The 26,207-nt window shown below is 39.6% G+C and overlaps 1 protein-coding gene across 2 annotated transcripts in view; it reads right to left on the reverse strand.

The window, feature by feature from the left end:
• Nucleotides 1-26,207, reverse strand: part of Efna5 (ephrin A5) — a 267,121-nt gene that overhangs the window by 24,172 nt on the left and 216,742 nt on the right. For both annotated transcript variants that reach the window (XM_036173238.1, XM_036173237.1), the window contains exon 2: nucleotides 23,744-24,036. In XM_036173238.1, the coding sequence (XP_036029131.1) occupies nucleotides 23,744-24,036 (293 nt within the window). The remainder of the gene's footprint in view (nucleotides 1-23,743; nucleotides 24,037-26,207) is intronic.

The following is a 26,207-nucleotide window of genomic DNA, read 5'->3' on the forward strand; positions in this document are numbered from 1 at the left end:
TGACTGGTTCACCTGTTGCATGTAAGTCTAGTTCATTCTAGGATACTCGCTTTCTAGCTCATCCTACTCACACAGTTTCACAATGATAACACAGTGAATTTATCTAAAGTAAAATTACACCAATAGGTTTCCACGTGAGGTCTTCTGTAACATACCGAATGCACCCTTCACAACACTCTCATGATTCAACTCGAGAATATGGATATATGCATACATGCATACATATATATGGATATATGTCATAATCAATTATGAGAATTTTTTCAAAGGTTATTCATATGCTTTCTAGTGCCATATTCTTTCACATTTTAATCATGAGCTCCCTAAATAGAAATCATTTACATCTGTAAACATTTCCTTGCAGTAGTATTTAGCAATATATTCTCTGTGAGCAGAGCTATTTAAAAAAAAAAAAAACACAGTGTGTGGGTGGGGGAACACAACCATTAGGAATAACAATCAAGCCGCAATGAAAAAAGGTAAATTAGAGGCTAGAGAAACCTTGCAACCCCTTTATGTAATTCCTGTTTGAGAAATGTTTGAAGTGTCTCAATTTTAAAATAGCTCAGAATCATAGAATTTATTTTAGATGATGGATTTTAGGGCTGCTACTCATATAATCTAACTTGTGACCTAAATCATAAGGATTTTCAAGAGATGAAATGAGTTTGAAATAATTTATTACTCTGAAAAGAGGCCAACTAAGTCCACACGGTTCAAGCTTGTAATGATATGCTATTATCACAGCCAATGGTGGCTTCTCATTAGTCTGTCCTTTCTAAATGGATGTTGTAGTCAATAAATCTGTCACAGAACAGCAACAAATGATTGTTTTAAGGAATTAATAACAAGACTTATATTTTCATTTTAAGATTCTTTTGGTACCAATTACCCTCAAATATTATTTTTTTCATAATGTTTCTTTTTCTCCATTTAACTGGACCACATACAAATTAGAAACATGAAATTATTTCTTAATTGACTTGGAGCTTGGTGGGAGGGAACCACATTGCAGGACACAGAATACCAATAATATTTTTACAATAGTTATCATTTATCTACTATTTCCATGCACTAGGCACCATGCCAGTTTTATTAAATTTAATCCTCAGCACATCTGTTTGAAGCAGGTATTATTCTTATTGTAGGAACAAGAAAACTGAGGCTTAGGATAAGTTGCTAGCCAATGTCACACATAGCTAAGTATATGGAAGAATGGATATTCAATTCCAAATCCTTTTGATGCCAAAACTATGCAACCTCAGTTTGCAGTATAAATCATACTTTTCTTCATGACTGCCTTTCTTCATATATTTGTTTCATAACTTCTCAGAAGCTCCTCAAAGTCTTTCTTTAAAAGGCAAAGGGAAAGTTAAACATGGCAGAACCTGACTGTGTAATCTTAACTGTTTGTAATAGGTTCCACTGAGAAGACCAAGCAGAGTTTTGCCTGTAGAGACCCTGTTCTGTACATATTTCCTAATCAAGTGCTTGTCATGAAAGAGCCTTTAAATATTATAAGACCATAACTGATAAACTTCCAAGTATACACATGCATCATGGTAGGGGGGATTAGGAACCAAATACTCAATAATTCAATGTTACAGAAGCGTCAGGAGAGAAGTGAGAGGGCTCGGTATGTGGTAACAGCGCTTTCTGCTGGCAAGCCTAATGCCCTAAATTCAACCCCCAGTACCCACATGGTAGAAGGAGACTCTTCCAAGTGGTCCTCTGACCTCTACCTGTGCACATGTGCGCACACACACACACACACACACACACACACACACACACACACACACTACACACAAGTTTAGTGAACTACACACTAGTTTAGTGAAAATTTAAAAAGTATTAAAAAGAAAACAGGGGAAATTGACAGTATTGTTATTATATATTCTCCCATGGGAAATACCCTGGGCTAGCCTTGCTGACTTTGATGTCCTCGAGACTGGGGAGCTCTTGTCTGCTGCCCATCCAGAGCCTTATCCCTAGATGGGAAGAAATGCAAACTGACATTGCTGTGGCCTACGATGTAAAATGACATGCACAGCAAACCCTACCTTGCGGAGATCCGTGCGGGGAAGGGGTCTGGTGGGCTCATACACACCTGCTTATGTATATATAGAGTAGGGGGCTTTTTCTAATGCCTTAGAAGAGACACATGTAGATGAACCACAGTTACTTTAGATCCAATAAGGCTGTGATTGCTCATAAGCTGCAGCACAAATGACTTTATACTTTTCTGTTTGGCTTTCCTTAATGATGGTATTTGATCAATGAATGTCTTATTTAGTGGCCATTACATTTTTCTGCGCCATCTCCCATTCTTTCCTTTAACTGTTTAAGTATATGGCTCCCATGTATAATCAAAAAAATTAAATAAATAAAACAAAACAAAGGACCTGCCTTGGTAGGAACAAGTGGACGAAAGTTCAGAAAGACCCGACCAGAAGAAACTTGGTTAGGGTACTGACCTATTCAAACCCTGCCTAGATCCTGTCAGAGGAGAATGAAGTCCCAGATACTTGCTGTGTTGTACCATGACACATTCTCCTTCACATACATTAGTCTGCATTTTACACATTCACAGTGCCCTCTCCTCTGTTCACACTGATCCATCTAGCCTCAAGTGCCTCCTCATGGACATGGCAGGCACACAGTCCCTAAGACCTCTGGTATGTTCCTGTCCCCACAGCCTGGAAAATTCTCTTGCCAGATAGAAACGGGCATTCTTCTAGGTTTCGCCTTCCAATGCTAACTTCCGGAGAGGCCTTTATTGATCACATGGTGTAATATATTTCACACATGTCAGTCTCTCTTCATTCTTCATTCTCCTTACTCTGTTTCCTTCCTAGTGTGCATGCACACACACACACACATACACACACACACAATTTCAAATTTATTCATTGGCCATTTACAGCCTTTTCCCTACTTCCTATGTTCAGAAGTTCTATTAAAGCAGAGCTTTTGTCCATTAGTATTTTTTTGTAGTATTCACAGTTTGAAATATAATCTAGCCAAATGTCTGTTAAATGAAGTAGAGAAGAAAGAAAAAGAATAAGTGAATGAAAGAAAAGGTCATTCAGAGAAAAATGCTTACTTGTTCACTGATCTATTACAAACACTTAAATCACATTTGGAGTAGAAGGAACAATTTATATATATATATATATATACACACACACATATATATATATATATGGAACATGTATGTATATGTGTGTGTGTGTGTGTGTGTGTGTGTATAGAAAATTATATATATATCACTGCGTGGGCATGTGAAGTTCATGCAATGTAATTAGGTTCTTAAGTCTGCTATAAATATAAAAGTGGCTTATTTGTCAAGAGTGGGGATTTTTCTTCACATTCAATTAAGATGCACTAAAAATGCATTTATATTAAGTACCTTTGCAAAACCACCACTAATCTGGTAGTTGCTTAAGGTGTTACTATGAAAGATGCAGAAAATTGAGAAGGGTTTAATTTCTTTTTTCTCAGTGGCCTTTCTTTGGAGTAATGCTGAGCAATAGCAGCCAGCCTGAAAACACACCACAGGATGCCATGTCTTGACCCAGAGGACAAGTTCTTCTTCATCATCAATATCCAAACAATGAGCACTTTGAATCCTTAGACCAAGCAAAGCTTAAATCACCGTGTTGTATCAATCAAGTATGGAAACCCACCTAGCTCAGCCACTTGGGAGGATAGGGGAGAGGCAGTCGGAGGAGGGATAACGAACAATATGGATACTTGAAAGTGCCATATGGCAACCTATTTTATAACACATACACACACACACACACACACACACACACACACACACACACACACACGGCACAGGTTGTCAAATAAAAGCCCAGTGCCAGCTATGGGATTCTTTGCCTAAAGTTGTTGGTGTGGGGTGTCCCAGAGATGCCCCACACAATACATGCTATTATCATTATTCTTGATCCATCACCAGAACTTAATGGTAAGACCCCACTGCCTTAGACACCATACACTTTGGCTACAAGACATGGGTTAACAAAGTTGATTCTGAGCAAGAAAATTCCTCCCTGCTGGATAGCTGTAAAAATACTAGAAGGCACTATAGGTTACCAGGAAAAGGGTCATCATCAATCTTGCCCAGCAGTGAACTCTGGGAAATAGAACAATGAGCAGCATGGTTAAGAAATGTTCCTGGGTAGTGCTATGGGGGTGCGCATACCACTTTCTGATTGGATTTAGGGCCCATTCCACAGGAGGACACAAATGCTTGGTGCTGTAAATCTGGCCCAGAAGCCATGGTTGGGAGCTCAAGGGCTCCAGAGGTTCACCTACCCCTATTATTCTACTAAATGGACATGATAGCCCTGTAAGCTAGTATTTCTATATCCATAGATTTGTATAGCTCTCAGAGCCAATCAGAGAGGTTTCTGTGTGCAGCAGGCAGAGGTGTTGAATGAACAACTGATCATAATGCAGAAAATTTATTTTTTTATATACATTTTTATAAAAGTTCTGCATTGAACAAACTTTATTCACAACAAGATGTTGAACACACCAGTAATTCAGAAAAATCTGTTCTTTTCCTGTCACGGTCTTCAAGTACCATCATTCTAACATAAATTAATACACCCACCCTCATTTTATGAGATGCATTTAAAAAATACTATAGATGTATGATATTTATATATGGTGTTTATGATATATATATGTATATAGTATTATATATATGGGTGTTGTGCTTGAATAACTGTCTGTGTACTACATGCATGTCTGGTACCAGAGGAATTCAGAAGAATGCATTGGAGCTGGGACTCAAACCTGGGTCATTTGGCGGCGCAGACAGAGCTCTGAACCACTGAGCCATCTCTCTAGTCCCAAAAGTTTAAATTTTTGGATGCTAACATAATTCCATAAACTGGAAGTTGTTCATTTATTTGATTTTTGTTTCACTTGATATCGTATCTTACTGTGTAGCACTTGCTGGCTTGGAACTTACAAAGATCACCTCATAATGCAGAAAATTTATATATATATAAATTATGTTCCTGTAAGAAACTACAAGTTGCCAAATAAAAGCCCAGTGCCAGCTATGGGATACCTCCTCCTCTTAAGTTGTTGGTCAAGGGTGTCCCAGAGATGCTCCACACAATGCAGGCTATTATCATTGCTCTTGATCTCTTACCAAAACTTAATGGTAAGAAGCTATTGCCTTAGACACCACACACTTTGGTTATAGGACATGAGGAAACAAAATTGATATGGAATGCCCCAGTTACTGAGTTATTGGAATGCTCCATCACAAATGAGACATGTATTTCACAACCCCTCAAGCCTAAGAGCCAATCATGGGAGAGGAACAGAAAAATTATAAGAATCAAAGGTCAGTGGAAACAGGAGCAAAACAATGGACTCATAGAAGGAATGGTTGCCTACACAAGATCAAGCCAGTCAACATGCTAGCATGGAGGAGGGTGGGGCTCATGAATCCCCTACCAGTAACTGGGGAGCTATTGATGTTGACGATTTCATAGGGGACAGGGAGTTTCCTCCAAGGGTCTGGCCCCTGATAAGTTGACCTCATTCTGGTGTCCGGCCCACATCTATGAGTATACACTCAGCACAAATTCGCCTCTTTGGGCTACAAAGGAAAAAATTTAAAAGAGGAACAGAGTTCTGGGTGGGCAGTAGGAAGGATCAGAGAAGAGTAGAAGCTAGAAGGTGTGGGAGCTATGTATGATCAAAATACACTTCACAAAATTCTCAATTGCGGAAATACTGTGTTAAAAAAACAAGAAACTGAAAGTGGGCCAGTGAGATGGGTCACTGAATGAACGTGTTTACTACCAAGGCTAATAACCTGAGTTCTACTCAGGACACCCACATGGTGGAAAGAGAAAATCAGTTCCCACAAGCTTCCCTCTGACACCCATACAAATGGAAAAACAAATGCAACACACACACACACACACACACACACACACACACACACACACACACACACACGGGCATGCACACACAGGCATGCACACAAGTACATACTCTTGCAGAGAGGGCATAAATAGCAACAAGTAAATAACTAACTAGAGCCTCATCTCAGTGCTTTTACCTGGTGTGTAGCATGCTCTGGAGAAAGATTATCAAACAGCAGCTCTGACTAGGACACACTTAGAAAAGAAAGGGTAAAAGTTCATCTAACTCCCTGAAACTGGGGCAAAGTGACCATCCCCAAGTACTCTTTCAATAACAACTTATGAGGCATTAAGTGCTCAACGAAATTGTTTCAGAAAACTCTGCTGAAATTTGTGAAACAGTTAGGTTGAACTCTTTATCAGCTGAATGGATTCCTCAGAGCAATTAAAATCAATGTGTATAATACGTTTATGTCCCTTTCATAGAAAGGAATATAATTTTACTATTTTAAATAACTGCAGGAAGTTATGGCTGCTGCATCTTTTACTCTGATGTGGGGTAGGTCATGGTAATGATTTATTTTCCTCTCAAATATATTGTCAGAGACACAAGGCTCAATTAAGATAGTAGTCTGGAAAGACAATGGGAGGCACATTACAACATTCTACTTTATGACTCTCTAGAAAGTGTAGGCATGAGAAGTGGGAGCTGTCTATGACACTGATATGAAAAACTAATGAAGTCACAGGACTGTTTTCTAATAGGTGGCTGCCAACTCCTATTGTCTACACAATATAAACTGTATCTACACATGTACAACTTCAGCCAAGGCCAGACTGGCCAACAGGAAACAATACACACACACACACACTACTGCCACCACCATGCTTCCATAAGCACACTATACCACAAAACACAGATATTTTACCACCTACTGCAATAATAAATGATTCACATCGCCACCAAAACACACATACATCAGCATACCACACCTCAAAACAACACATACCTGCCACCATATCAATCATGAAACACACACACCACCATAATACCACACAAAACAACATGTACGTACTGCTACCACAACAAACGCACATTGATATATCGCCACCACACCACATTATCGTAAACAACACGTACATGCCACTATCACAAAACAATTCATAAAATTACCACTATTACATGGCCATAGATGACATACAATATCACTACCACTAAACACATATACATCATCACCACCACACCACAAAATAATGCACATTTGCCACCAAAAGAAAACAACATATACACATTGCCACCATATCACCACAAAACACATGCCCATTGCCACCATATCACCACAAAACACTATACTAACATCAATACTCTTCTAAAACATCATACATCCTACCACACCCTACTACAGAAATTATCCATGTACACAATGTCACCATACCACTGCAAATAAATATAGCACATCACTCACCACCATACCACATGGCCACAAAAACAAAACACAGGTCATTACCATCACCATCTTATTAAAGAAGAAGTTTACAGTATTTTTAAACTCAATTCTTGGGTATCAAGAATTTTATCTTATTTTCAAAGACATGCTCCTCTGGTCACCTACAGTTATTTAAAACAACTCCTCTGGCTTCTAATAAATACTGTGATTCTGAAAAATACATGTAAACTAGGTTTTAAGAAATAAAACTTTTTTTCAAAAGGCTCTAGGGCTATTAATAATCCAAATGGAACAATCATGCTGTCATTTGACTTTTATAAAGTCAGAACTGTTCTGTCATAACTGTTTAAAAATGATACAGACCTCTAGACATTCCCTCAAAGGGAGAAAAACCAACGTTAAGTTCTTTATGCTCAGATGCAGTTAGAAAGTTTCTCTGAAATGGAAAACAGAATTTAAAAGTATTTAGCAACCCCGGATCCTTGTTGTAAAGGAAAGCAATTAGATAGAGAAATCCTAACTGAAAAATACATGCCAACATCACTAATTTTTTTCCCTCAATTAAGCCTGTAAAAAAGTATTAGGCAAATACAAAAGGACCATGTAAAGAATATTACTGCAAGTTGGAGGTGGTGGCCCAGGACTTTAATCCCAGCACTCAGGAGGCAGAGACAAGAGGATTTCTGCGAGTTTGAGGCCAGCCTGGTCTACAGAGTGAGTTTTAGGACAGCCAGGACAGAGAAACCCTGTCTCTCTCTCAAAAAAAAAAAAAAAATTACCATATGACAAATGAAAACTCTAGATGGTGAGTTGATGCTCTGTTTCAGGGCACTCACATCATTTATGTAAGTTTTCTCCGTGGTTCTATACCACGCCGTGTGTTTTCGCAGTACTGTTCATCAGTGAAGAACACACTTGCTTGTTTTGGTCAGTATTTGCTTCAGTCCACTCAGCATCATTACCTATTTTATTTAGGCTAAAATATAAACCATCAAAAAATGTTAAAAACCAAAACAACAAAACAAAAAACTTCTACCTTCTTCCATGAATTCTTAGGGCTGTCAATCATGGTGCTCTTTATTCTTGCCAAAGGACATGCACAGATGCCAATCAAATCCATTCTCCCATGAACTTGAATCCTGAGTAGAGTCACTCAGGAATGGGGAAATACTGCAGTTAAGAAGAGCACATGACTATGTCTTCATGAGACATGCTATGCTCTAGATCCCCAGGGTTTCATCCTCTCCATCCTGTGAGACCCAGTTAACAGATCTAAGCTCTTTATAGAGTAAGGGAAGGTTGTGTGAGCTGCTGGAACTAATAAAACTTTTACACACAGAGGACCTTAATTATTGAATGCAGCACTGGTCTACAGTGCCATTTGCAAATTGATAGAACATCAGGAAATGTTCCCAATTATTATGAGGGTCAAATATTTGGCAATTACTTCTGAAAGCAGCCACAAAATGAAAAGTAGTATCAAATTTAGGTAGGATCAGTAAGTATAAGCAAGGGAAATGGATGAGAAATTGAGTAGGGTATGTTATATGCACATATGAGTATGTCATAATAAAGCTTATTATTTTATATTATTAATAGACACTTGTAAAAAAAAAAACACAATGGCGAGCTAATGAGAGACCATGAAAGGATATGTGCACATTCATGTGTCTCCTAAACACAGGCACTTTTTTCTTCACACAAATCTTGCTGAAGTTTAAACAGTTTGGGTTGGTGATACCAACCTTGGGAGACTTCCTGACTAGCCTATTTCTGATAATGGTAGAAGGAAATATCACACCATATGTCTCCACTGCATAATTTTATCAGTGAGGTGACAAGCCGTGCTTTTTAGCGATGCCTTGAACTGAAGTGGAATGTACAGTAAAATATGGATTTCCTCAAACGAATTGCCAAAACCATTAATCTTTATCTAAGGACCCATAATAACAGTTTGTTCTCAGTAGCAGGTGGGGGATGGAGAGAAAACGTCTTCCAGAAAGCACTTTGGCAGTCAATCTGGTTGATAATAAAGCTTGATGAAACATCTGTGATTAATATTAATTCTAATTCTCTCTTTAATGGATAATTGTGAGAAAGATAATTTATCCCATTTCATTTAGATTACGGCTGAGTTTCTCAATTTAGGAAAAGGACTATTTCTCCATGGTTTTCAGGTACAAAACTCTACGGGAGAAAAAAATAAGTGCACAAATCCTGCCAATGGTAAAGCAATTTTCCAGTTAGTCCTTGAAAATATTTTGTACGCATTCATCTGACCACTACAGACTTGGATGTGAACCAAACAATGGCTCTCTGAGCGAGCAGAATGATATTTCTACATCTTTACCACTGTAGGAAAATAAATGAACCCAGTGAACTGAACTAATGCCTTTTGAACTGAATTAATACATTTTGGTCACATTTGATACTATAAAAATTGTGAGAAAAATGTACTTGTGAGTAAATGACAGTGAGCTATTTCTGACTACTACTGTATTTCAAACTAGCTGATGATAGGGACTATTTCTGACATTTGCAAATGTATAATTTAAAGTACCCATAAAGATTTGTCATGGAAGTGACCATTAATTTTGATAGAACTAAGAAAGTAACTAATTGCCTTTCAGATATCAATATTAAGAATATCATTTATTAAACTAGCACTTCATCTCACGTATATACGGGTACCTTCAGGCCTAGGTGGAGATCTATTGCCCAGCTAAACTTACCTAGTGTGTAATGCACTCTAGACCCACATCTCTCCATTGTGAAATTCTTTTTCTAAATGTGAAGTCTTTTTAAAAGGAAGCTATGAGATAATAGACTTATTTTCTAAGTATCAGAGCATATTATACAGGTTTTAAGATGATGGCTGTCTAACCCAGCTTATGAGTGGTAAATGGTGATTAAATACACATCCCCCATTGACCTTTAATCATAACCAAATCATTGCTCCACTTAGATACTCTCCTTTTTCATCAGGCTCTAACTGACATCAGGCAGAGAAAAACAAGCTGTGGAGCACAAAAGGTCACAAACAATAGACACTGACTTCTCGCCTGCACTTCCAACAACCTTGGCTGGTATGATGAATGCCAGCCTGGGTCACTACCTTTCTCTTTCTCCACAGGAACAGCTTTACCTTCCACACTGGTAGCCTGAAATGAATACCTCTCACTCACCATTTTCCATCCTTTTTGTCTCCCTGTTCCTGGTTTTAAATCCTTGTTTATGAAGCTTATCCCCGTCGAAAAGGAATTCATTTTATAATAATACATTTTTAAAAACTGTACCAAAATATAGTCAAAAGACAAAAAACCCCACAGAAATACCTGGGTCTCCTTTGCATCAGCTAAGTCAAAGCGGATCTCTCTCTGGATGGAACAAATAAAGACAGCCTGTGGTAAGGCCGGGTGAACGGTGGTGTAGGGCCAGTGTGAAGGAGACAGGTCTCAGTCCACCTCAGTCTCCTCTGGCTTCATGTCACTATGCTAACATTCACAAGAGAAAGCACATCTTTTCAAAAGGTGGAAGCCAAGCTGGACGTGACCTTCTACTTTATTTGAATCCTCTATTGCCCGTTTCAGACATGTTCACTTTCATTTTCCCTCAGCTTAGGAAAAACAGCTGGGCAGCATGTCCACATGGATCCTCCATCCAATAAAACGAGTGTACCCGACGGTCTGGAAGTGAGTTCAAGGATCCTGCAATTTCACACCTTTATGCCCACAGGTAGATCGGTAGATCTAGGACAGGGCAGCCAGCCCTCAGCAACGAATCCCACTTTGCCCCTCAATTCAGCTCCTTCTGTCTCTTCTGGGAACAGTGCTGATCTTACAACACATTTTGTTTTCAATGCTTTACCTGCTTTTATGAACATGTATTCCTCACACTGTACTGTGAGCTTCTGGGGACAAGGGATGTCCACTGACACTTAGTGTATGCTACACAGGCCTGCAGAGAAAACACAGCCCACTGAGCGCAGACAATCTGCTTCACTAAGAGGAAAGTGACATTCTATAGTCCAGTGGATTTTTTTTTTTTTTTTACAAATATGATGCACAGTAAAAGACAGCTCTAAGCTGAGTTTAATAAATGGATTTACAGCATTTTGAATATAAATATATCAGGAAACAGCTTCAATAAATCTTCTTAAAGGGACTTTAATAATAAACATATCATACCTAAAGGTCAGAAATTCTGCTTTTTAATTAAACTAATAATCCAGTGAACGTTATTGATTTAGCAATTCCATTTAACATAAACATCATAAAAGTCGACACAAAAAAATCGAAACTGTATAGCTAGGGCAACAGAGCTGAAGGAAACACAGAAGCAATAGTGAAGTTGGAAAAGTCAAGTGAAGGGGATTAATATCTCTGAGATGAGAATAACTTCTCAGTAACGACCAGGGCTCTTTATGGAATTAGTTTTTAAACATGACTTTCCAGTCACAGATAAGAGCCAAGGGTGTGGATTTTGGAGTCAGCCTGTATCTGTTCCAATTTGGATTCCTCCACACATGAATTACTTCACCGGCGTGTGTTTCAGTTTCCTCATCAGAAAAATGGGAACGATAGATGCCGCACGACATAGATGAGAGAGTATAGCATACTATATAAGTAATGGGTAAGGGTTCCCATGGTAGCTATTATCATATAAGAAATTATTTCAATGTATTTATTTGCTACTGCCCCTCCCTGCAAACAACAACAACAAAAACAAACAAGAAACAACAACAACAACAGCCAAAAAAAAAAAAAAAAAACCTGGCTTCTTCTCCAGCAATATGTTTCTCTTAGATGCCTGCTTTCTTTTCTTTTCAAACAGGGTTTCACTATGCAGTCCTTGCTGACCTGGAACTCACTGTGCAGACCAGACTGGCCTCATCATCCTAGAGATCCACCTGCTTCTGCCTCCCAAGTGCTGGGATTAAAGGTGTGCACCACCATGCCCAATATTTCATTCTGGGTTCTTGCTTTTCTAACTTGCGTATCAGAACTTGGGTGAAGCTTGATCTGTTTGGGCTAGGATGTCTTTCCAACCCTAGGTGATCATCTCTGTAAATCAGTGCCAGGACCATTTCTATGTATTAACGCCCAAATTTCATACTAAAAAAGTTCAAGTATAACAAATCTCCAATATGGTCTGTGTTATAAAAACTATATCTTACAACATATATATAAAATGTTTATAAAATTTATAAGATAAAGAATCCTTAATACTTCTAAACTTATGGAGAAGCACAGGATTAAAAAGAAGTGTGTGTGTCTGCGCGCGCTGCATGCACATGACTGTGTAGGCATCCTCACCCATGTTTGTGCATGCAGAGGTGAAAGGAAGATGTTGGATGCCATCTTCTAATGCTCTCCATCTCATTTCTTTGAGGCAGGGTCTGTTATTGAACAGGAATATCACCATTTTGGTGGGGCTGCTTTCCCACTGAGCACCGGGGATTGGCCTGTCTCTGTTCCTCAAGGCTAGTATTACAGGCACTTGCATCCATGCCCATGTTTTTCATGGATGCTGGGGATTTGAACTCAGGTCCTCATCCTTTTATAGCAAGTTCTCTTAACCACTTAGCCATCTCCACAGCCCCCCTAAACAGTGACTCTTAAACAGTAAGAGCAACAGTCATTACAAACTATAGTACAATAATAAGTGTAACAATGTATAGGACCATGTTCCTTAGGGATCAGGTAAGCAATTTCTGGCAGATTATATTAATAGCTGCAATGTTGAGACAATTGGTCACAACGCTTTACAATGTATCTACCAATGTCCACACTACAATATTGATTCTGTTAATGAAATTTAACCTCTGAAAAATGACTGAGGGCATAGAAGAGACATACTTTCAATAGTCTTGAATGTCGTTAAATGTCTCTGTCATAGCAAATGACACACCATAATATGCCATCATTCTCTGACCCCACAAATCATTCCACAATAATATAATGTACAATATCTGTCACACGGGCCTTTTGTAAGTCTCAGTAATAAGGCCAGAGTAAACATTCCTAAACTATTTTACTTCTTTTCTCTGTGTTCAGACCAGGCCCTGCCCTCTCAGTTCTGGAGGAGACAGGAGCTGTCAATGTTTGAACTCTATCTTACTTTGACGTCTTTAAAAATATGTATTATGAGGCTGTGAGTACAGCTCAGGGATCACATGTGTGCTTCGCAACTGCAAGGCCCTGGGTTCAGACACTAGCAGCAAGCAATCTGTCTTTGGTACGTTAGGACATGCACAAATAAAACTTGGACCTGGAGGCAAGCTGCAAGCTTAACACTGACGACTTTCTCTGAGCATCAGCTTCCCTGTGTAACACTAGAGACAGTGACACCATCACCTGCCTCACAGATGAGGATTTGATGGCTGGGAACGCACCACCTCGTACTTGGAACCAATAGACAGAGTAGATGCAATAAATGCTCAATCACTATAATTATACCTAGGGGCATAATCATTCCTCAGGGCAGAGTAGGCTTTTAGCAAAAGGATGAACTATGCTTCATCTCATTTATTCTGGGGTCACCACACACTCTCCGACGTGGCTGAACTGACTGTCCCCCAGCAAGACCTCTAAGGCCCCTGTTGTAAGCTACATGCTTGGGCTCTCCAATTAAAGCTCTTTCAGATCTATTTCTTAAAATAAAATTTTAGAATTTCTAAACAGAAGGGTTGAGGCCCACTGAAACCGTCAAAGCAAAAACATCGTAGCGTAGAGTGAAACCCATCAATTCTGTATGCATTGGTAACAATTTACCTCGGTGGAAAATTAACTTTTCAAAATTCCCAAGAGAATCAGGGGGGCAAATCTGGATTAGAATCCCGCTTCTTAAGGTACTAGGAGCTGGGTGGGTTAAAGCAATGCACGTTCCTTCTTTTAAATTATCCAGAGCATGTGATTTGTTTTCAGAGGATTTGCATGCTAAGGGGATGCTAACTGAAGACTAAAACTCTGCTTATGGTGATGTAGATAAAGCTGGTCAAAAATATTGTACATCTGTGGAAATAATAAAATGAAATGAAAAGATATTATCGTTGCAATTTCTAATAATAATCGACAGGCTGGCTGTTCTCCAACTCATGATATTTTACTTTTGGGGCTCAGAAGGAATTAATATTTTGTAAAGATTTTAAAATTTTAAACTAAGCCTGCACATTGCATTTATATTAAGATTTTGTTCCTAATGTGGGTTTTATACAATCTACATAAAAATATTTAATGGAAAAACAGCCTGTTGCCAAAGTCCACATATTTCCCCTATTAAATAGAGGTGAGCCACATCCCCAGGAACCGCATTTCAAGCCCACAGGATACTCATGAACTAAAATAATGAATGATAATGCCTCGTTCTCTGCATTAATATTAAAGAAAAGAGAAAATAGAAAACTTTATAGCCACTATCAGCTCTCTGGACCATAAATCTCAAGTTTGGAGAATTGCTTCCCAAAAGGGTCGGGAGCAGGATGAGTGGTGAGGAAGCTTCAGAGCCTAGAGATATTTTTTAGGCAGCCAAGAAAGCTCTGACACAGATTTCTACATATATCTGGCTGTGAAAAGTCTCATTTGTGGTGATTTATATTTCCTCATAAAGAACTCTGCAGATAATATAAGCCTGCTGTGAGGCTGTATGACAACTTTCAAACCAAGAGTTACAAGACCATTCTGTTAAAATAGAGCAAGAAAAGATGAGCAGGAAACCCTGCAGAAATGGTGTCTCCTCTGATGAAAGACCACAACCCCGTTATTCCCACAAGAGCCCCGTTCAGTCAACTTTCACTGTGCATGTGCGTCCCACGGAAAAGACTGGGGTTGTCTACGCTACAGAGTATTCATTTTTCCCCCTGAAGATCGACTAAGATCCAATGTGTGCATGCTTGTGCAATTTATAACAAATGACACTTAGACATCATCACGCTCAAGTCTGGTTGCCTGAGTGAGTTACTAAAGGAAGCACAGAGACTAGTATGCAGACAGTCCAAAGTCAATGAAATATAAACACTGTTATTCCAAGTGTCACTGGTATGTTATTTCCATTTATCCTGGCATCTGTTCTACGTAACGCCACATGTATATGAAATACAGGAGCCCATCAAACTGTTTGTTTGGGGTTTTTTTTGTTTTTTTGTTTTTGTTAACTCTGAACCCAATTTAATGTCTCCATGTTTATAAAGTTGAGCATTGCTGCTTCTCTGTGAGATTGTGCAATTAATCACAGGAGTTGTTTCTGGCCCTGTGGTCACTTTTGACATTTGGGGGGAAAGGGAGCAACCCTTTAATTTGCATCTCTTTCAGCGTTTATTCAGAGTCTGGTAAAAGGAAGCAAAAGGTGACATAATTCCTTTTCATCCCTCGAGAGGTCAGACTGCTACATGCTTTCTCCATCTCAAACAGCATTTTGATTTCTCCAGAGGAGGACACATACAAATGATTTCGTTGTCAAGCTTCTTATCTGAATGTCACAGCCTTTGAAAACCTCAGACAATGGGAAGGCTGCTTGGGAGTCTTCAGTTCCTTGTGGTTGATACCACAAGTTCCCAGTTATTCCATAGTTGTCACAGCCCCCTTTGCGAACTTCCAGAATGCTCTCCATGTCAACGTCTATGACACAGTGATGCTTCAAGCTCTAGCTTCCATTTGCACAGGCTTGACATTAATTTCTCTGACTCTTTTAACATCAGCTCTGCTATGTTTCTCCTTCCATCCCCTCGTTTAACAACACGTGTGCCTCTCTTTTTAAAAATCTAAATGCTTGATGGAGTAGTATTACTGTGAATGGGTTAAAAAATAACGAAGTCCTGAAAAACATGCTGTGGCCCTATCACTTACTCCGCCCCACCTGAAGTGTGGAGTGAAGCCACCCCAAAGCCTGGACGCTGCACTCCTGGCCCAGCGGCACTGAGACCACACGGCACACTCATTCAGAAGGCTGGCATCACACCTGGCAGTAAACAATTGTTTCCATGAGAGAAAATTACAATTAACACAGGGGACAAAATTTCTGAGGTCCCCAGACATCTTCCAGGTTGTTTATTTAACTTTGACTTAAGGACTCTTGAATCAACCCATTCACACTTTCCTAAAAAGACGGCCAGGGACATCTTGAACCAGAAACAATTCTCTAAACTCATTCTTTAAATGAAAAGACACAGTCTTGTAGGCTCACAAGAGACCTGTAAAGTACACAGAGAGAATAAAAATGACTAGTATCGGAAAGGGAACTAATACTATTCCTGAAAGATGTCCAATGTCCAACTGGAGAAAAATGGTTGCATTCTCTTTTAAAAAAATGAAACAAAACTTTAAAGCGCTAGGGTTTTTTTTTTCTTCTTCTTTTAGAAAATATTATAATCTGTCACTTTCCTAACAGTCCCTTCAACTTTTTCTGTGTTGACATAAATAGGCCTCGAAATATCACTCTTGGGACACCTCCTTAAAAATAAAACTGAGGAGGTGACGTAGTACTAAACTCGGTAAGAGTTCTATTGGAAGTTTCTGTTATGAACTCCTGGAATCTCAGAACAGTGGCTGCTAGAGCAAATAATGTCAAAAGAAGGGCTCACTGATAATAACAAAAAAAAGTCAATAACAGACAAAATGTGTGTCTACACATGCATGTACACACAAACACTAGAACAAGTATTGAGGTGTTAATTTATAAAAAAAAAAAAAAACACACTACTCTATTTACAAGTTACCTACATTGCAAGAGTAAAATTGCGTGTATAGTTCAAACATTTTCCCTTCTGCTTTGATAATTGTACTATTTTCACATTCTTCTATTTCAATAAGAAAACTCATGAAAATAGAGGATTGGTGTGAACCTCCAAAAGCGAAATAATAATTCTTAATGTAGACCAGTGGAAGCCACTGCAGGTCCATACTCTACAGGGAACAGAAGACATTTGTGAGTGAATGTAATTCTAGCATAATTCTTTCAGGGATACTGGAACTCGTTTTCAAATGTAATCTTTATATGTCTGTGCTTTTTCTTGAGTTAAAGTATCAATTTGGGCTATCCAAGGTAACTTAAATTTTGGAAGGATGCAAGTCATTTTGGATAAGGATTGTTAAAGACACCCGTTTAGCAGGCAGTTGGTTCTTTAAAAGACAATTCATTTCCTGGCTCTTGGGAATAAGAAACTGGTGGTGAAAAACAGACAACTTCCCATCACACTAGTTTATGGGAGAATAAGGGGAGCTGGAGAGATGATTCAGTGGTTAAGAACACAGGCTGCTTTTTCCAAAGGACCTAGGTTCAATTCCAGTATCACACAACAGCTCACAGCTGTCTATAACTCCAGGTCTAAAGAATCTGACGCCCTCTTCTGGCCTCTGAGGTCACTGCATACAGACACATGTACAGACAAAATAACCACACACATAAAACAAATATAAACAAATCTTTAGGAGACTAGAAAGACTCAAACCCAAGGCTGAAGTGACTAGAGTCCATACAATTTTTTAAAAGAAACATTTAAACCACATTCTGCTCTCCTTTGATGACACATTATTTCCACGGCATTAAAAGCATTGCCAAGCCACTGAGCTACTGTAGAACGTGCCATACAAATATTGCCATACAAACTTCTTTAAAATTATGTGCTACACTACCGATGCACTCAGGTATTGTTTATTGAGCAGATCTTCTAGATTTGCTGGTTTATACTATTTCTCCTTGAAAATACAGTTTTCATCAGTATTGTGGCTGAGTGGATTCTGTGTGTTCTTGAGCCCTCACCTGATTTTATGAACACTTCTATAAGGAAATGATACTCAGAGCCCCAAACAACTCACCTACAAAATACCTTCTGGAACCAGATGCCAAGTGAAGGAGTGTCTCCTTCATAGTAATGTTCTGTTTTTCTGAATATTCTCATACCTATAAAAGGTTATTCAATAACCACTCTGCCCAATCAGTTTCTTGAGTGGATCTGGATCATTATAAGAAGTCAAATTGTCTCTTAGTAAAATTTAGGTTATTTTGTTGTTTAAAAAAAAAACTGTGTATGGCATATTAGAACCATCTCACAGCCTAAAACAAAGCTGTCAACTACTAAAATACATGGAGGGTTGACAGTTAATATGCAATCAAGGAGCAAAACACTATGACTCTATGTAAAAGGTGCCCATGCATAGAATGTTCCCAGCACATGAATTAAACGTAGCAAAGGCTACCATCCTTTGCCCTTATATTGTCATTTTCTGAAAATGATACTTATCTCTAGTAAGCCATTCATTAGGATTCACTAATTTGCCTGGCAGTGGTGGCGCACACCTGTAATCCCAGCACTTGGAGGCAGAAGCAGGCGGATCTCTGAGTTCAAGGCTAGCCTGGTCTACAGAGGGAGTTCAGGACAACCAGAGTTGTTACACAGAGAAACCCTGTCTCAAACCAAACAAACAAACAAAACAACAACAACAACAAATGATTCACTAATTCAGGGGCACAGAAATAATCACAATCCAATTTGGATACTTTACTGTACATGTAGCAAATTTGGGGGTTTTATTTAGAATTTAGGCAAGTTTTCTGGCTTTGGAAGTTGCCTAGAGTGGCAGAGCTAAGGGTGTCTCCTGGAGAGGGAAAGGCATCCTTCAGAGAGCTGAAGATGACTGAAAGTCTCTGCTCTCAATGTGCTCAAGCCACCACACCTGCCCAACGGGTGCTGAAGATCCAAACACAAGTCCTTACACTTGTCTGTCAAGTACTTCACGGAGTCATCTCCAGAGCCCACTTCGAACCTTTTAAAAATAAAAATGTACGCCCTTCCTTCTGAAGTACCTAAGAACTTCACTTTTCATCTTTTCGTTTCTTCTCGTAGCTTATGCCCTGGAACCTTTTTTCAAGTTACCCGATCTTTGCCTCAGTTTCTCCATTTACACAGACACACACACACATACACACACACACACAGGAGCGGCAGAAAAGAACACTATCTCACATCTCACAGTACTGTTTGAATGACCAAGTGCTCAGAACAGTACTTAGAACAGAGGATGTGCTCTGGAAACACTGTTTACTCCTAGTTTCTGAACATGTTCTCCATGACAAAAAGTATAATCCATGCCACAGGGCAGAAACAGCTATGAACAATAAATCATAAATATTTAATGTCAGGAGTGGTTAAGTGCCTGAGGAAAAATAATAGCACATGACAGTAAGAGTATAGAGAATGATAAAAAAAAAAAAGTGTTGTTTTTATATTTCTATCCAGCCTTTGTGATAAAGACATTTATCAACACACCTCTAAAAAGCGTGAGAGTAAGGGGCATGAATGAGGTGGAGAGACATTAAAATGCCAAGGCCCCAACACTGGGGTGTGCTAGCTACAGTGAATAGGATGGAGGATGGCGGCAGGGGTGGGGGTGGGGTCGGTCTGCAACAGGGAGGAAGTGGGGATCAGAAAGGAAGATGGTTGGGGAGAGGGAGAAGGCAGCCATAGGACACCTTGCTGGCCTCATTCAGACAAGAAGAGATGGGGCTACGGCAGCAGTGCCGGAAGCTGGGGAATCACAGAGGAGCATGTCACATCAGCAGAGAACACAGACAGTAGGGGCAAGATTTAACACAACACTCCACTTTGCGTGTTCTCACAGACTTCCCTTGGTCTCGACTGACTGGTATACCCCCACGGCACCATGTTGGGCCACTGCACAGATGTTTATCGAAGCTGCAGACCTCAGATAAAAACTAATAACAGGAGGATTATTAAAGTTTCAAGTAATTTCTGGAATCATTTATTTCAGCCACATTAATTTACAGATGTAGACTTTGAACTCCAAAGATATTAGGTGATTTGCTCAAGTTCAAGTAGCTCATTACAGCAAATGATGGGCCAGGCAATCACTGTGTTTATTTCCTCCCCTCAACAAAAGGCTGCCTCCAAATCAGTATTTCTATGGACTTATAAAAATAACGTCATGTCCTTATTTTAGTGATTTCTCTGATCGCTTCTGGTGTAGATATGAGAGCAGGAAAGTTCTTCTAAACATGTTCTCTATAAGTCAAGATTTGTGAGAAACATTTTCAAAGTATTTTTTTAAAATATTTTTAATAGCAATTTCAGAAATTGCTACTCCTTATTAAAAAGTACTGACATCTGGACACCAAGCTGTGATCTATGAATGTGTAGGGCCATATTCACAGTCTTTGCTGTCATAGAATGTCTTTGGGCTATGGGCAACAGGTTGAACATGCCTGGTATAAAGCCTATATAAATGACTATTACCTTAATCAACTGACTGGCAATTCTGAGAACCTGTTACTACTGATAGAAACACCACTGATCTTTTAGTAGTCACTTTAGGATACCAATCTCTTATCAAGGGGTTAAAAACAGTTGGTCAGACTCAGGAGTGGCCCCAATGAGTCACAACTCTGACCTGTAGCCCCGCTCCCGAGGAAAGGGAGTGACATGCTCTCATTTGGGATAAATAAAGCATCTGGAACACTGAAGGATACTTCATCTTGAAGATGAATCAGACGCTCCACAGGAGATACAGTCAACCATTACATTTTCTTAATTTATGTAATGCAAAGGAACTAACAAGGAGATAGCCCTTCAGATGACAAAGGGAATATTGCTAAGAACCCTCTGGTTTGGGTCTTGTCTGAATCTAGGCACCCCTGCTATGGAACACTTGCCTTGCCTTTCCGCCAAATTGGTTTCTATCTTTCTGGTACCCTACCTCACAGCTGAGCTCAAGCCAACAGTGAACAGACGGTAAGCTATGCGCTTCTTCCTCTTCCTGGTTTTGGAGATGTGTGAGGAGACATCACGAGACTTGGTCCCTTTGTCCTCACAAAGAGCGTTCTCTGACTTCTACTGTTGGGCAGGTAAGCTTGTTTCAGAGGTGGGTGTAACAAGTGTGAAAAGGCCATTTCCCAATCTCTTTGTTCATTCCACACACCTTAGGAGAGAGAAAATTCAACCAAGGGCCAGGCGTCCCCTAAGAGTCCCATGCTTTAATTATGAGCAGAGCACATTAAACGTGCTAAGCCGTCCATATTAGCTCTGCCACTACCCTCAGCAGAGAAAGGCAGGAGAGCCTTTCACTATGGAGCAGACAGGGAGGGACGCTTTGGTGGGTTGAAAACATGGTGGAAAATTCCATTTAATTGAACCCCAGGCCACTGTGCCTCTTGTAAATGAACATCACTTTGCTGCTTAATTTTGTGCTATTTTATCTTTCATTAAAAAAAGTAATTTAAGTTAAACTCAGCTGAACAGCAAAAAGCTCTTGATATTTTGAAGCATTTTGGAACAATTACTTTGACGGGAGCCCTTGACAGTTAAATGACTCCGTTAAATGAATGTTATAGAAGACACATAATGATTTTTAGTGAAATATTGAATTTAACTACAAATGAGGAAAAACCTAGTCATAAGCACTACAGCGTATGCGAATAACATCTTGCTTATGAACCTCGATGGATTCTATAATTTCTAATAATCATGCAATCAACTAGTTAGCTGGTGAGTGTGCTTCCCATCTTGATGTTATCTCTTTATTTCCGGTTTATGCTTTTGTTGGTTTTCAAATCTGAGAAGTCAATAAGAAGATATCAGTTCTGGTAATAATTTCCCCTTCAAATACAGCAACTTACAGTTGGGGAATTAATGAAATTAATGCCGCCCCATCACTGAATACCCTCTCTTTTCTGTCCCCTCCTTTGCTGAATAGGAGTCTTTCAGGGAGAGAAAGAACTCGGCAAAGCTGTGAGTGCAGTGCCTGAGAACGTGAGGGGTCACTGGATGCCTGTGTTTCCCGAATCTGTGAGACTCAATCTTCCTTTTTAAATTCTATGGACTGGATGTGAGATAGTATCAAGGCCTTTTACACGTTTTTCTCATGACTAACAACAGAAGTATGCACTGAAATAATAAAACTGGTACCGTTCAATTTCCTTTTTTAAAATTCAATTCCAATATACGCGAGAGAGCCGTGGCGAGGGTGAAATCTGGTTGACTATAAAATTCTGTTTGCTGGAGATGGAGAGGAGCTAGGAACCTCCATGAATCTAAACCATGTGGGTGGAGACATTTGGATGGAAGAACTGAGTCAGAAAAACAGGAATGTTCTCTGTCTTGTTTGTCTGGCAAGAGGATGTGGGAAAAGGATGCCAAGCATTCAGTGGTATCAGGTGGATTTCGCCACAGCAGGAGCAACCAAGCTTCTTCATTCCCGAGGAAGGTAAGCCACAACTCCTCCAGAGTCCCAACTGACACTTGCATGCATCTTTACTCCGCAACTGTTCTGACCTGAATTGCCTCTTGACAAGATAGAAGTAAGGAATAGCTTCATCTTGCACCTCCCAACATTTCAGAGCCACCATGAGCTCCTCAATAAATGTACCAGGATCTAACAACACAAGCTTTCATGACCTTCAGCCAACAGTGAACATGGGAAAGGCTAGGGTCTAGAGGCTAGACTCTAAATACTCGATACTAAAAAATTGCTCAGCTATGCACCAAGACACCTACAGCTGGAATCATCTAGAACTCTGTTACGCTACGTGTGGCCCATAGGCCAGCAACATGAACATTCCTTGGGAACTTCATGCATGCAGGACCTCAGGCTCCACCACAGATCTCAAGTATGACAAGCAGGCCCCCAGGTGTGTCATGCACAGTGAAGTCTGAGATGCATTTAGGGTAATCTATTAACACTATGACACCTGAAAAGGTAATGCTGCCTGTCATGGAGAGTGAAGCAGACTGTGGCACTCTGATTAATGCTGGTCTACTGAGAACATTCAGAGTTCTCTCAGGATAACCACACGATGTTCACAGGTGAGAAGCCAGTTCCCTTGGAACTCTTCCTAGATCCTTCTTCACACTTGCCTGTCTAAAGACACAGCTGCTCCTAATAATTGTCTTTTCTCCTTGGTGCAAAGCAAGTATTTCATCGTCAGCATGCTGACATTGGCAGGAGTTGTGGCTTTCTCCACTAGAAATGTGGATGATTCAAAGGCTATTGCTGACACCTGAATAAGAAACGCAATGACTCCAAGTTATGTAAATTTAATTATTTCCTTTAATTTTTTTTTCAGGAATCTTTTTTTTTTTTCTTCTTTCCCTAAGCTTTAAAAAAAAAAAGTCCTGGCAATTTTCATTTAAAAGAAATACAAGTCAGCAGTGGTTCACTGAACAGGCTGACACGCAATTTCATAGGGGAAGAAGCGGTGTGTCTTTAATCTAATTTGGGCTCTCAATTCCCAGCTAATGTATCTAGGGATCATGATATATGCAGTTACAAGGAGACATCTGTAATGCAGAGTCCAGCTCTGCATTTCTCCAAAACATAGGTTTAAAAAAAAATGAGCCTGAGTTTTGCAGCTGCCCCACAACATAATAAATCTCTATGTACTCACAGATGTAGAAATACTCTCGGCCTGGCCTGAATTCAAATCCTAGAGAAAAGGGAGTGAAGAGCTGGAATTTTTCAGAGAACTTCAGCGGTCCGTTCGGAGAGTGAGGCCGGTTACATTCCCATCTCTTGAACCCTTTGGAAGTATGGTCGCAGGCACTGTAGCCGTCAAAGTTCACCATGTAGAGGACATAGCGTTCAGTCTTATCTTCTGGGACAGAGTCCTCATAGTGAGGGCAAAAAACATCCAGGTAGTCATTGATACAGACATCAATGTGGTAGTCACCCCTCTGGAATCTGTGGGGGAAAAAAAAGGAAGTGACAATTCAGACAGGGAAAGTGTTTCTGCTTGGAATCAATAGTAGAGTCCTTCAATAATCCTGGAGCTAAAACATTTAGTATGGAAAGTTCTTGTTAAACACTGTTAAGATTTACAGCCTAATGTGAAATGTTACAAAGCCAACTGTGTGTACACACACACACACACACACACACACACACACACACACACACACACGCCAGATCTGCAAGTACCACATGTCTGCTTCAGTTCAATTCTATAAAACTATGGCTTCTCTGTTTTAATTAATATCTTTCCCAATCAGCTGAAAAGTATTTCACAGGACATAGTGATGGGGAAGCAAGAATCATATGGGTAAACCTTTCTCAGTCTAAAATCATGGCAGGAAAGCTTATAAAAACGCCTTTGTTTTTAGCTAGTGAGGAAATTCTTCCCTAAGCCCTCAGAAAGGTTCACCATAAAACTGTGTTACTGCTGAAATACAACACTCATAAAGTCCCGTGATCTCCAACCCGGACAGTCAATCTCAGCCTCACATGAACACGTCCCAGGGATGATGAGCTGGTCAATTCCATTTTTGGACATCTCTAAATGTTAGAAACTTTCTTCCTATATTGAGCATAAATCTGCTTCTGTGTAATTTCTACCCACTGATCCTACTTCTGCGGCCTGGAGTTACAAAGGGCGAATCTAATTCCTCTTCCACAAGGTAGTCCATAAAACATTTAGAGATGTCAGCTGCATCTGTATCTTCCTTCCTCCGTACATGAAAATCCTCGTGCCTTTGGTTTTCTCTTTGGAGTTCCCAGGCTCCTTCTTATTCTAAGATCCTCCCCATGCCCTCCAGTTTCCTAAAGAGTTCTTAAAATGTAAGACCCAAGCGTAAATGAGACCTTCAGCACCGTGAGACTCGTGTTTAGCCTGGGAGAAATAGACTGCTTTTATTCTCAATGCTAAATATGCTCTGACAAAGATTCCTTTCTGAGACACAACACTGTTGAAAAAGAAAGTGAGAGAACTACTCATTGACTGAGTGGACCGTCTTAAAGATTGTATCTAATGAGTGGAAGTCATCAATCACCCAGAGCCTCAGTTTTCTTTCACACTGGATAGGATAACAATGAGAATCCGCCTTGGTTGCCTCCCATGGCTCCTCACGTCTCAGAGAAGGAAGCATAAAAAGAGCATCTTGAGGTTTAAAAGTGATAATTCAAATACAAGGGGGAGTTATCAGAACATTTACATTCCAGTTAGGATCCTCAAATAGGCGGGCATTTCTTAGAAACAGAACCACACCACCAGTATTTATTTCTTTGTGTTGATAATGATCATGAGTTTACCTTTTCTTCATTTCTGGCAGACAATGATTTGTCAAGATGTAAGGAAAGACTGTTGCTTTAAAGAGATTTCTGAACATCAAGGTAACATCACTGCTGAAGTACAAAGAAAAGACATTGCAATGTTCAGATAAAAGGTGCTGGGCTATGAATCATCAGTACTCAAGAGTAGCCTGACAGTTCTGGACGAGAGCCAGACAAGAACCGCAGCAGAAGGCAAAGCCCAGCTGCACTTTATACAATTATATTATTATTATAGATTTTAAAGACATTCAAGGGGGAGTTTTTTTCTTTCCCTAAGTGTCACTCACGCTAGCTTGACTAGCATTTGAAAGTGCTCAAATTGAAAAGGAAAATGAAAAACTGTCGTTACCTGGACTCATTCTGCTCTTCTTTTATTCTATAATTCTGTTATTCCACAATTAAAAGCCACATTGTCACTTTCCTTTGGCACTTCGGGTTTAGTTTATCTTTTCCATTTTTCTCTGTTAGTGTCACTAAAATTTTAATAAAGCACACTACAGAACTGAAAACCCATTCTCCACTGGGTTGATCAGTAATCCCCTCAGGTGATGCTGGACTTTCAGGTGAGTTGAGTGACTAATTACTCAGGTGCCTATTTTAAACATGTGATTGTTCTAGCAGCTAATATTCTTCTCTCAGTTGCTGAAGATGATAATCTATCATAGTCAATTTACATTTCTGTTTCAGATCCTTGTTCGCGTCTCAGTGTTTTGAGACATAGTGTTACCTAGCAGAGGCCGTACTTGAACTTGCTATGTTGTCAAGAGTGGCCTTAGACCCTGGAACCTCCTGTGTCTACCTCCTAG

The sequence above is a fragment of the Onychomys torridus genome, chromosome 23, assembly GCF_903995425.1.
Source record: "Onychomys torridus chromosome 23, mOncTor1.1, whole genome shotgun sequence".
Classification (NCBI taxonomy): Eukaryota; Metazoa; Chordata; class Mammalia; order Rodentia; family Cricetidae; genus Onychomys; species Onychomys torridus.